Source organism: Octopus bimaculoides, chromosome 11, assembly GCF_046866305.1.
Source record: "Octopus bimaculoides isolate indiv1 chromosome 11, ASM4686630v1, whole genome shotgun sequence".
In the NCBI taxonomy this organism is placed as follows: Eukaryota; Metazoa; Mollusca; class Cephalopoda; order Octopoda; family Octopodidae; genus Octopus; species Octopus bimaculoides.
This window is the reverse complement of record NC_142938.1, coordinates 8,866,848-8,880,017: the sequence shown is the minus strand read 5'-3', so window position 1 is coordinate 8,880,017 and position 13,170 is coordinate 8,866,848. Positions and strand designations below refer to the sequence as shown.

General features: G+C 37.3%; 1 protein-coding gene across 1 annotated transcript; it reads left to right on the top strand.

Annotated features, from left to right (window-relative positions):
• The first annotated feature begins 297 nt into the window (after positions 1 to 297).
• On the top strand, positions 298 to 13,160 carry LOC149133173 (NHL repeat-containing protein 2-like). The gene is made up of 10 exons (XM_089359416.1): positions 298 to 828; positions 3,120 to 3,721; positions 5,129 to 5,263; positions 5,495 to 5,627; positions 6,468 to 6,567; positions 7,670 to 7,895; positions 10,354 to 10,482; positions 11,046 to 11,255; positions 11,406 to 11,628; positions 12,577 to 13,160. Exons 1-10 carry the CDS (start codon positions 675 to 677, stop codon positions 12,834 to 12,836), a joined length of 2,172 nt encoding a protein of 723 aa, XP_089215542.1. The 5' UTR covers positions 298 to 674; the 3' UTR covers positions 12,837 to 13,160.
• Positions 13,161 to 13,170: the final 10 nt, after the last annotated feature.

Sequence of the window (13,170 nt, the reverse complement as noted above, 5' to 3'; positions counted from 1 at the left end):
GAAAAAGAGCGGACACTTTGCATAATGTAGTGCTATATATAAACTGCGACTAAGGGGGGGGGGACAATAAGAAACAAGCAACAAAAAAATGGAACACCTTTGAACATAAGTCATTTTGATAAGATCTCATCTGGTGTCAAGCAACAACATTGGGTGTTATCATAGAATTGACCCCCAGTGGTCAATGTAAAAAGCAATGTCGACCCAACTGTCATACGATCCTCAGAACGCGATCCTGTAATCTTAGTCGTTTCACCCTCTTAAGTATCAATAAAGAAGGAAGAAGACGATTTCCGCATTACCGTTCGACTTGCAATGGTGATAGTCTTTCCAGCTATGACAATCCTATATTACTGTATATCGAATGTCATCTTTCTTTTTTTTTTTTGAAAACAGCAGATGTGATTTTGAGGGAGAGATTTAACAGTTATTTTTACCAGCACCAGTGACCACAAAGACGTTCCTGCACCGACTTCTTGTAAATCAAATGCTTACAGCAGCATGGTTTACCAAGCGTTCTCGTATCTAAGCATTAATTAGGCTCGATATTGTTTAACACCGGTGATCGAACGAGAATCGATGCAGGTATTGTGATGAATGAAAATTAAAAAACCAAAAAAAAAACCTGAGGATTAGAAAATAGAGTTATCTTCCTTGGCTCCCATGTGTTAATTATGGCGGATCTAAACAGTGTCTTGGAATTATGCGGAGACCTGGAGATGAAATTAGAAGAAACACTTCTTCAAAAGGAAAGACGGGATCTGATTACCGAACATTTGGCATTAATTAGTTCCAAGTACAAATTCACAATACCAGATTTTCCTGTCGGTTAGTTAATATCCAGTTATTTAGATCTATATATTTCTATAGTTTTTAACGGTATAACTATCATTTTTTATTGTTTCTTCAAACTAAAACATACTTTCGCTCATTCTTTATTTCTGTTTCGCTAAACTTATATCGAGCTGACTTCGCCAAGCGGTTTCGACTGTCCAGTTGCTTCAGTTTGTTCCAGAAAAAGCATGAACGTCGCATGATCGGCTTCCGTTGTATTGTAAATTAACGGCTTTATTATTAAGGAAATTCAAAATGATTTTGTACTTGTTGAACATCCACCTGTGTGTGTGTGTGTATATATATATATACGCACACATCTTGTCATGGAGGAAAATTCGGTTAATATAAAGATCTTCACCCGTTAACAAAAACAAAACAAAAAAGCAGCCTTCTGGGTGTTAACAAATGTGTAGAAAACGAATGACAAAAAAAAATTGCGCAAATAAACCTGGGGGTGGGGAGAGGACTTTCGGAAAAATTCACAAGATCCGATTTTCCGTCATAACTTTCGGAAAAATGTATATATATATATATATATATATTGATTTTTTTTTTTTAACGGAATCCCACGTTTTGGGGTTATGGAGGATACTATTCTGAAAAAAAAAGAAATTTTTCAAAAATCGCATTTTTAAAATTTCAATTTTTTTCAGAATCGGATCCTCCATAACCAAAAACGTGGGATTCCGTTAAAAAATAAAATCAATATATATCCATTTTCCCGAAAGTTATGACGGAAAAATCGGATCTTGTGAATTTTCCGAAAGTTCTCCCCCACCTGGTTCGTTTGCGCAATTTTTTTTTTGTCATATTCGTTTTCTCACAGTTGTTAACACCCAACAGGCTGTCTTCTTTTGGCTTTTGTGAACGAGTGAAGATCTTTATATTAACCGAAAATTCTCGATGCAGACAAATTGGTATAAACACACCAAGTCAAATAAACATTACACCCTGACAGTCGTTGTAGACACTAACAGTACATATACACAGTTATATTAACTTTTGCTTCATTATTAATTTACATTAACATAACTATTATTGCGATCGTTATAATATGCTTGTTGGTCTACCCTTTATTTAAATTTCAGTCGCTGATTTCAGACTTTCTTTATCATAAAATTTATTTTTAGACATCAAAATTGCGTCAGCCAACCCTTTTGTGTGTAGCAAAACGTTTTTTTTTTTTCTTCTTGGAATTCTTGAAACAAGCCATAAATAAAGTTATAAATAGACCTCACCCTGGCTCAGTATGGAAAGTTTCTACAATAAATCTATAGACGCACCTTAAGCCAGTATAAGAATATTTGCCTTTAACCCTTTAGTATTCAGATTACTTGGTCAAATGTGATGCTTATTTATTCACTGCTTTGGATTATTCATGCATTCTCTTGTAGCTTTGAGATTTAGATGAAGTGATTGTTTATTTTTCACAATGATATTACAGGGTAGATGACAGGGGGCCAGATCTGGCCAGGTTCAACATAAAATAAGTAGAATATTTTGGCCAGATATGGCTGGTTCGAATGCTAAAGTGTTAATGCACTAAAAACTCCTTTCCTGAATTTGTACAGCTGAAATAAGGGCGTGTCTCCTATGCCATCAAATATGGTTATTTTGAAAACTTGCTCCTAAAGTGATTTAGCACTTCTAAACCCTTTAGCATTCAGATTATTCTATCAAATGTAATCCTTGTTTATTCACATTGTTTTGAATTAGTCATTGCATTATCTCAAAGCTTCAAGAGTCTGATGATGTGGTTACTCTTTTACTTGTTTCAGTCATTTGACTGCGGCCATGCTGGAGCACTGCTTTTAGTCGAGCAAATCGACCCCAGGACTTATTCTTTGTAAGCCTAGTACTTATTCTATCAGTCTCTTTTGCTGAACCACTAAGTTACAGGGACGTAAACACACCAGCATCGGTTGTCAAGCGATGTTGGGGAACAAACACAGACATACAAACATATACACACACATACATATATACGACGGGTTTCTTTCAGTTTCCGTCTACCAAATCCATTGCCCAAAGTACCACACAGTGGGACTGAACCTAGGACCATGTGGTTGGTAAGCAAGCTACTTACCACACAGCCACTCCTGTGCCTATTCAGGAGTGTTTTATTTTTCGAATGACATTGTAGGTAGGATATTTTGGGTGGATATCTAAAGGGTTAGATATGTAGATCTGTACCCTTGTGTTACTGTATCACATATATTTTTTTTCTCAACACTTTCATGTCTTTTTCTTTCTTTTTTTTTTTTTTTTTGTTTATTGTAAAGGTTGTGACTGGCTGAACTCTGTTCCTCTCTCACTGACCAACCATCTGAAGGGTAAAGTGGCCGTCTTAGACTTCTTTACTTACTGCTGCATGAATTGCCTTCATGTTTTGCCAGACTTGGAAGTGCTGGAGGAAACTTACAGCATAGAGAAAGGTGTGGTTGTGATCGGTGTCCATTCAGCTAAATTCAACAACGAGAAAGTGCTGGACAATGTAAGGAATGCTGTGCTACGTCACAACATCATGCACCCTGTCATTAATGATCCTGATGCTTACCTCTGGAATGAACTCATGATAAACTGTTGGCCAACCTTTGTTGTCCTTGGGCCTAACAATGAGTATCTTCACTCGTTTGCTGGAGAAGGTAACAGACAGAGAATATTGGAATTTGTTGATGTTGCCTTAGAGTATTACGGGGAGACTGGATTAATAAAACCTCACCAGTTGCCACTACATTTCGAGAAAAATGATTTAGAGAGATGCGAAGACATTCTCCAGTTTCCTGGCAAGCTGTGTGTTGATAGTCAGGGGTCAACGTTATACATTTCAGACAGTGGTCACAATAGAATACTTGGCTGTGATCTTACCTCAGGTGTCATTAAGGTAAGTATTCTTAATGTAAGAATCAGCATCGTTTTTTTAGTGTCACTATCATCATCATCATCACCACCACCACTACCATCATCATCATCATCATCATCATCATCATCGTCACTAGTACTAAAAATATTATTATTATTATTAAGTAAGGTGGCAGGTTGGCAGAATGGTTAGCGTGCCGGGTGAAATGCTTGGTGGTATTTTGTCCGTCTTCACATTCTGGGTTCAAATTCCACCAAGGTCGACTTTGCCTTTCATCCTTTCAGGGTCAATAAAATAAGTACCAGCTGAATATTGGGGGTCAATGTAATCGACTATCCCCCACCCCCAAATTTCAGGCCTTGTGCCTATAGTAGAAAGGATTATTATTATTATTTTTAAGGTGGTAAACTGGCAGAATCATTAACATGTCAGACAAATTGCTTCCAACTCCTTACATTCTGAGTTCAAATTCTGCCGAGGTTGATGTAATTGAGTTCCTTACCCTCAAATTTGCTATCCTCATACCAAAATAAAAAAGGATTATTATGACTTTTATTGTTAGGTGGTGAGCTGTCAGAGTTATTAGAATGTGGAAAAAAAAAAAAATCTCTTGCCATATCTGTTTTGGCTCCTTACGTTCTGAGTTCAAATCCCATCATAGTCAGTTTTGTCTTTCATCCTTTTTATAAACTTAGTCGAGTACTAAGGTTGATGTTATTGATTAACTCTCTCCTTTCTAAACTGCTGGCCTTGCGTTGAGCTCAGAAACCATTCTTATTGTTGTTGTGACTCATCACTACCTTGGTGAAAATCATGATAACTATCAATATTTTCAAAACCACATTTCGTCTGTCTTTACGTTCTGAATTCAAATTCCGCCGAGGTCAACTTTGCTTTTCATCCTTTCGGGGTTGATAAATTAAGTACCAGTTGGGTACTGGGGTCGATCTAATCGACTGGCCCCTTCCCCCAAAATTTCGGGCCTTGTGCCTAGAGTAGAAAAGAATATTTTCAAAACCACCACCATCACCATCACCACTGTCAACATCATCACACTATTATCATTGTCATTACCATAATTATCTCCCCAAACTAATATCACAACCACTACTACTAACCTCATCATCATCATCATCATCATCATCATTACATTATTGTTGTAACTATTATATGTTATCATCAGCACCACTATCATCATCACCATCATCATTGCTTTTATCATTTTTTTTTTACTATCACATGTATGCCTCTTAATGTGTGTACCTCTGTATGTGTGTGAGAGAGAGAGAGGGAGATGGATTCACCATTATCATTATATTCAATGTCATTAAAAATTTAACGGAAACCATTCAAAAAAACAAGACTGTTATCCATGCTCAGGTCATGAGTGACATTAAGTTATACATGTTTCTACTCTTGTTATTTCAGACTGTTATTGGAGGACCTGAGAAAGGGTTTCAAGATGGTTCGTTTCAAAATGCCAGATTCAATAATCCTCAGGGTTTGGTCCTAAACAACCAGACATTGTACGTTGCCGACTGTGATAACCATTCTGTGAGAAAGGTAACACTCACTCACACATACTCTCTCTTTCTGTTTCTCTCAGACACACACACTCTCTCTCTCTCTCTCACACACTTACTCTTTTTTCACACTCTCTCCATAACTCACACTTGGGAGTTTGAGTTACTCTGTATCTGTCGCTCTCCCTAAATTATTCCATGGAATTTGAGCCACGTAGTATCTGTTATTCTCCCTAACTCATATTGTTTTCTGATTCTTGTGTCGTCGTAGATTGATCTGTCCAACAATGAAGTCACCACAATTGCAGGAACCGGTTTCCAAGGTGATGATAAAGAAGGAGGAAAGCTTGGTACACAGCAACCCCTCTGCTCTCCTTATGATTTGGTGATGGTACCTTCTGTTGGTAAGTACCCTATAGGAACGAAAGATATTGATAGTATTGTGTACAGTTGTAGGACCACAATACAGTTTTTGTATGGCTGTATGGTAAAAAGTTTGCTTCTCAACCACATGACCATGATTCCAGGTTCAGTCCCACTGCGTGGCACCTTAGGCAAGTGTCTTCTATTATAGCTGGAAACTGGAAGAAGCCTGTCATGTGCATGTGTGTGAGACTCTTACTATCACCTTGCCTTTTATCTTTTCGGTGTCAATGAAATAAGTACCATTTGAGTACTGGAGTTGATGTAATCAACTTATACCCCCTGCAAAATTTCAGGCCTTGTGCCTATATTAGAAAGGATTATTATTATTAACAGAATTGTTAGAATGTAAGACAAAATGCCTTGCAATAATTGTCCTAGCTCTTTATGGTCTAAGTTCCTGGCAGAATGGTTAGCATGCTGGCCAAAATACTTAGTGCCATTTCGTCTGTCCTTATGTTCTGAGTTCAAATTCCACTGAGGTCGACTTTGCCTTTCATCCTTTCAGGGTTGATAAATTAAGTACCAGTGGAGTACTGGGGTCAGTGTGATTGACTTAACCCCTCCCCCAAAATTTCAGGGCTTGTGCCTTTTGTAGAAAGGATTATTATTATTATTCTAATAACAGTTGCAGTCAACCTAACCTGGCTATTTGTGATTGGTTTCAGATCTTCAGCTTGAGAGAAGTTACCCTGTAACAGACTAGCTTGCCCTACATGGAGAGATGTGTCTTGTACCCACATAATGTGACAGAAACCAGAGTAATTTATAACATTGTGATTTCTAAAAATGTTAGGTATAAAATCTAATCTCTGTTTCAGTTTCAGTTTCTGGTAAACACGATGTCCTCCTGATTGCTCTGGCTGGTTCACATCAAATCTGGGCCTATTTCTTGCAAGATACAGTTTGGTTTCAAAAGAGGTAAATAACCATTTCATCACAGTATTGCTTTACAACTACTGGGTATCTTCCATTGGAATTATTTTATTTTGTTCTATGAGAAAAGCATGAATGTACCAAAATCTCATTCCTGTTTCTCCTTTCACCTGTACCCTATCATAATGCAGAGAAAGATCATTTCACAATGGTGTATTCATTAAATAAATATTTACATTAACTTTATCTTTCTTGTTTCCTGGGTCGTAGCACTCTAGCCCTTACTTCATTATAAGATAAAATTTCCAGTCAAATGATCAACCAACCAGGTTATCAGATGTTGTTACACATCACTTGTTTTAGCCTTCAAATGGCGCCACCCAGCTGGCTAGGCAAGCAGATTAACATTCCCTACTGATTGAAAGGGTTGTGGAGCAAAATGAAGTGTTTTGCTCAAGAACACAATGCACTGCTCAATCAGAGAATCGAACCCACAATCTAGCGATCATGAGTGCAACAACTTAACTACTAGGCCACACGCATCAAATACCAGAGTAAATGTAAGTGATTTGTTCTGTCCCCTCAAAATTGCTGGTTAAAATTAGAATAAATCATCATCATCATTAAGGCAGCGAGCTGGCAGAAACATTAGCATACCGGGCGAAATGCTTAGCGGTATTTCGTCTGTCTTTACATTCTGAGTTCAAATTCCGCCAAGGTCGACTTTGCCTTTTATCCTTTCGGGGTTGATAAATTAAGTACCAGTTATGCACTGGGGTCGATGTAATCGACTTAATCTCTTTGTCCCCTCTATGTTTAGCCCCTTGTGGGCAATAAAGAAATAAGAATTGTTCGCAAGCTGAGCAAAAGGCCTAGCAACATTTCATCTGTTTTTATGTTCTGAGTTTATATTCTGCTGAGGTGGACTTTGCCTTCTATCCTTTCAATTCAGTGAAATCAGTAACCACTTAATCATTGGAGACAAAGTAATCGACTAGCCCTCCCCCTAAATTTCAGGACTTGTCCCTGTAATAGAAAGGATTATTGTCATCACCATTTTAACATTTATTATGTTGCTCTTGTTAAAACTGAAGTCATTTTTTTACCTAATGTTTTGTATTTGTTTTCTAAATATTCTATACAACAGCCAATATGAATGCGGTACCTGTGTCTGCGTTGCTGGCAGCGGGTGTGAAGAGAACCGGAACAACAGCTACCCTTTGAAAGCTTCCTTTGCACAGCCATCCGGAATAACTTACTGTCCATCACAGCATTGTGTCTACATCGCTGACTGTGAGAGTTCAAGTATTCGGTGTTTTGACTTGAAATCACAGGCCGTCCGAGCAGTTGTTGGAGCTGAGAGAAATCCTACGGTAACTTGATATATACTAGTGTCCCTATATTGTCAAAAATATATTTACTAGTGTGACCATGTTGTCAAATATATATATATATTAGTATATCTTTGTTGTCAAAGGAGTGGCTGTGTGGTAAGTAGCTTGCTTACCAACCACATGGTTCCGGGTTCAGTCTCACTGCGTGGCACCTTGGGCAAGTGTCTTCCACTATAGCCTCGGGCCAACCAAAGCCTTGTGAGTGGATTTGGTAGACAGAAACTGAAAGAAGCCTGTCATATATATGTGTGTGTGTGTGTGTGTTTGTTTGTCTGTGTTTGTCCCCCCCACTATCGCTTGACAACCGATGCTGGTGTGTTTACGCCCCCGTAACTTAGCGGTTCAGCAAAAAGAGATCGATAGAATAAGTCCTGGAGTCGATTTTCTCGACTAAAGGCGGTGCTCCAGCATGGCTGCAGTCAAAAGAATGCTGCATGGTGGGACTGAACCTGAGACTACATGGGTTACGAAAAGAAATGCTTTACCACACAACCAAATGTGACCATGCATACAGTCTGTAAACACATAGACACTTGTGGCATCAAAATAGCAGCATATATGAGGACTACCCAAGTAAATATGGTATGATCTGAAAATTATTTCTAACTGGTCAAGCAACCTTAGATAGGCTCTGTTGTGTGTGTTTGCATGGGAGGGAGGATTAAAGGCTATTTAGAAAGTCGTTTGGAAAATATAGCTTTGGCCGGTGTTACTAATCCCCTTTAATAATCCTAATTATCATGGCTTTATTTCACACATAATTAATCTTCTTAATTACAAGGTGTGTTATTATGAGAGATGTTTACTATATTTCTCCAGTCTGTTAATTTCATTGTTGGTGTTTATATACATGCACTCTTATATATATATAATTTAGCTATATATATATAAACAAGTTATATATAAAATATAAATAAGAGATTCAAAGTCCAGTAAATTCAAATTACTGTAATCTTCTCATCATATTTAATTGAATCATAATTGATGTAAACTCCTACATAGTTGTATAAATTATTGTGTAATTATATATAATATTTAAATTAATATATAACTATTGTATAAATTATTATGTATTTATCGTATTATAGAAAGTATTATGTAAATGTAAGTGAAGGCGCATGGCTCAGAGGTTAGAGAGTCGGGCTCACAATCATGAGGTAGTGAGTTCAATTCCTGGACTGGGTTGTGTGTTGTATTCTTGAGCAAGACCATTTATTTCACATTGTTCCATTTCACTCAGCTGTAGAAATGAGTTGCAACGGCACTGGTGCCAAGCTGTGTCAGTCTTTGGAGGGTAACTTTCTGGGTGCAATCCCACGGTCATTCATGACCGAAGGGGGTCTTTACCCTTTATATAAATATGTAAATTATTAGATGGCTGCAGGTGTGGTTGAGAAGTTTGCTTCATAACCACATGGTTTCAGGTTCATTTTCACCATGTGGCAGCTTGGGCAGTTGTCTTCTACTATTTCTTCAGGTTGACCAATGCCTTCAGGTTGACTGTTATTTATGTCATGTGTTGTATAACTGCACAAAAAAAAAACACTATAACTGAAACATAACCATGGATTTACAACATAGAATGGCGATGAACCATAACCTTGGACCCTGCCACAAGAATATTTGGAGTTCTTTACTAATCTAAAATATTTTGCCCAGATTAATAAACCCTCACTAATAACTCTGTTATATATATATATATATATATATATATATATATATATGATTTCTGTACAGTTTTCTGAAGCCTTATTTCTGGAGGGTAAAACAAGGTGAGAGGGTACAAGAGATTGTTAAAATGTAACACAAAGTTTTTTTTTTTTTATATTTACAAGTAAAGTGAGTGGATTTAGTAGATGGAAACTGAAAGAATCCTGTTGTATATATGTGTATATCTGTGTGTGCATGAGTATATCTCTCTCATCACTGCTTGACAACCTGTGTTGGTTTGTTTACATGCCAGTAACAAAGAGGTTTGGCATAAGAGACTAAATGGAATAAAAAAAAAAAAAAGGTACTGTCAATGATTTGTTTGATTTAAGCCTTTAGCATTTAAACAGGCCATATCTGGCCAGAATATCCTGCCTCTTTTATGTTCAAGTTGGCCAGATCTGGCCTCTCATACCTACCCTACAATGTCATTCTAAAAATAAACTATCACATCTCAGCTATGAGCTGTTGGATAATGCGTGAATAAATGAGTGTTACATTTGACAATAATTTGAATGCTAAAGAGTTAAACCCTTGAAGGCAATGCCCCAGTATGGCCGCACTCCAATGAATGGTAAATATGTGTATACTTAGGAAGGGTAACAATCCATTTCCCTTTTTCTGCCAATTTTTATTCTATTTACCTACAGTAGTTCTTTAAAATTTTATATAATTTAAATAAATCGTTAATTATATCAGTTATCTATTTCTTAATCTTTAATTGTAGAATCTTTTTGCTTTTGGCGATGTGGATGGTTCCGGCATTGAGGCAAAATTGCAACATCCTCTTGGAGTTGAGCTGTTAACTGATTCTCCCGATGGTCCCCTCATAATTGCTGATACTTATAACCACAAGGTAAGGCTGCTGTTACTTCATAAATCTTGTATTCATGCTCCATAGTCTTTTGAGTTGCAAGCAGGGCTGTGGAGTCGAAACAAAAAACTCTGACTCCAACTCCTGTACTATTGGCACCTCCGACTCCGATTCCGACTCCGACTCCTCTTTATGTAATGAAGTGATTGTGGTCTACATATCTCATAAAGCATATGCATACGCTTGTACTTTGAGTAGGCCTATATGTTGTAACTGGTTTATATTAAAGATATTGTGCGTCGGAATCGGAGTCGGTATAGTTTTACCAACTCCAAATCTGACTGCCCCTTAATTGTTTCTGACTCCGACTCCACAACTCCGACTCCACAACTCCGACTCCACAACTCCGACTCCAAGACTCCGACTCCACAGCCCAGGTTACAAAAACACTTGAGATACATGTCATTATGTATGCTGTGTGTATTTTGGTTGTATTTCTGCAGGGGGTTTTTTTGCGGTAAGGAAGTTACATGATTATTTCCAAGTATTATTTATAATAAACATTTCCTTTGCTTTACTTCAGCTTCTCTCTCTCTCCTTTGCAGATCAAACGCGTCAATTTGTCATCGAAATCTTGTTCTACATTGATTGGTTGCGGTCAGCCAGGGGACTTGATTTCTACTGATCCATTACTGTCATCATTTAACGAACCGGCTGATCTGGCAGTTGATGCAGCCAAGCAGTTAATATACATTGCAGATACTAATAACCACCGCATAAAACTGTTTGATTTACATACAAACTCCCTGTCCGATGTAAGTAACTTAAACCAGTTGCACTAATTACTTTGATTACACTCATTGATGTTTATTCTCCAATGACATAATAACAATTTATCTCCTTGGATATCATTAACACTCATTTCACTGTTTTATCATTTCTAATTTTTGTTCTCTCCATTGCAGCTTCCTATGAAGATAGAAAAACTACAAGAATCGGTAAACGAAAATTCTTGTAATTTAGATAAGACAAGATTTCGCATCACTCCAAAAAAGACAAAAGCTCAGCTTTTGGAAACTGTCCGTTTATGTTCATCAAGTTGTCTAACATTCCAGTTAGACATCAGTTTCAGAAGTGGGGTTTCATTGACCAATGACATGGTCAGCTGTTGGCAGATTTTCACTGAAGGTTTGGATTTATTTCTATCTTTCTTTGGTTATGTGCTTAAGAAGTTCTCTTTGTTCAGTCCCGTTTTGCACAGGACCTTAAGGTAGCATCTTCTATTATAGCCTCTGGTTAACCCTAGCTTTTTCTGTGAAATTGGGTTTACAGAAACCTTAAGAAACCCATCTGATAGATCATGTGTTATGTTGGGTTGTAGACTTAATTTTTCTCCCAGTTTGAGACTACCTCCTGGTCCTTGGATGCCTTTAGTGATGTCCACTTTGTTGTAAATATTGTGAAGGCATGTGGTTTAGTGGTTAGCACATTTGACTCACAACTGTAAGGTTGTAAGTTCAGTTCCTGGGCAACTCATAATGTCCTTTAGCAAGTCATTTTATTTCACGTTGCTCCAGTCCCCTCAGCTGGCAAAAATGAGTAGTACCAGTAATTCAAAGGGCCAGCCTTGTCACATTCTGTGTCATGCTATATCTCCTTGAGAACTACATTAAGGGTATGCATGCCTGTGGAATGCTTGGCCACTTGCATGTTAATTTCACAAGCGGGTGAAATTAATATGATTGGCTGGATCAACTGAAACACTTATCATCCTAACCAATAGAGTGCCAGTTAAATATTCAGTCCAGAATTGAGGTTAACTTCAACATTCTTCACCCACTTTCAGTCTTGGAACATTGTGGGCCCTGTCCCTTCCCCTTTCAACTAATACATACAAACAAATATCAAACTCTCTATCCCATTCTGAATTCAAGAGGAAAATAAGCATTCCTGTTTTGTTAACTCATTGTGCCTAGTTGAAATACTCCCGTTCTGTTTATTTACTCTGCTTAATTCAAGTATTCCCCTAGTCTAGTTGATAGAGGTGATATATACATACATATATATATATCTCCCATGCTCACTTACTGCACTTTTTAAAATTATATTATTTTTCCTTTCTCTCATTTGCTTCAGATGATGCCAGCAAACAGCTTCTTGCAAACCTCACAAAGACAAATGGTGAAATTGTCAGTTTGACCAGTCAACCCAGAATTGACATCCATATACCAGTGATTGACCAGTGTACTCCCTTTCAAGTACACTTTGAGTGCCTTCTTTACACCTGTTCTGTGAAAGGACTCTGTAACATGGTTCCTTTACTTTACACACAGCCTATTGTAATATCTAAAGATGGATTAGATGGTCATACTGTCATTTTAAAGCATTCTCTGTAAACCTGGACAGCTTTATGAAATCTCAAATTATTTTTTATTATATATAGGGAAAAATAAGATTATTTTACATTAATTTTTCTATGCTAGCATGGGAGATATATATATATGTATATGTATATATCACCTCTATCAATTAGACTATCAGATGTTATACACTGCTGGTCACAATGCGCTTCCAGTTCTATCTTGATTGCGCCCATCTTTTCCATCTTGACCCAAATTGTTTATATGTGTGTCTGTCTGTCTGTAGAATTGTTACGGTAAATGTACAAAGTAGTGGAGAATAATTTTATATAGGCATTATAATAAAAATAGTTAAGAAAATAACACAAGT

Bases quoted from the DNA above. Each gene is read 5' to 3' on its own strand.
- LOC149133173 (XM_089359416.1), top strand. From the start codon at position 675: ATGGCGGATCTAAACAGTGTCTTGGAATTATGCGGAGACCTGGAGATG. The intron at 6,568-7,669 runs GTAAATAACCAT...TCTATACAACAG, and splicing joins ACAGTTTGGTTTCAAAAGAG to CCAATATGAATGCGGTACCT. The intron at 7,896-10,353 runs GTAACTTGATAT...CTTTAATTGTAG, and splicing joins GAGCTGAGAGAAATCCTACG to AATCTTTTTGCTTTTGGCGA.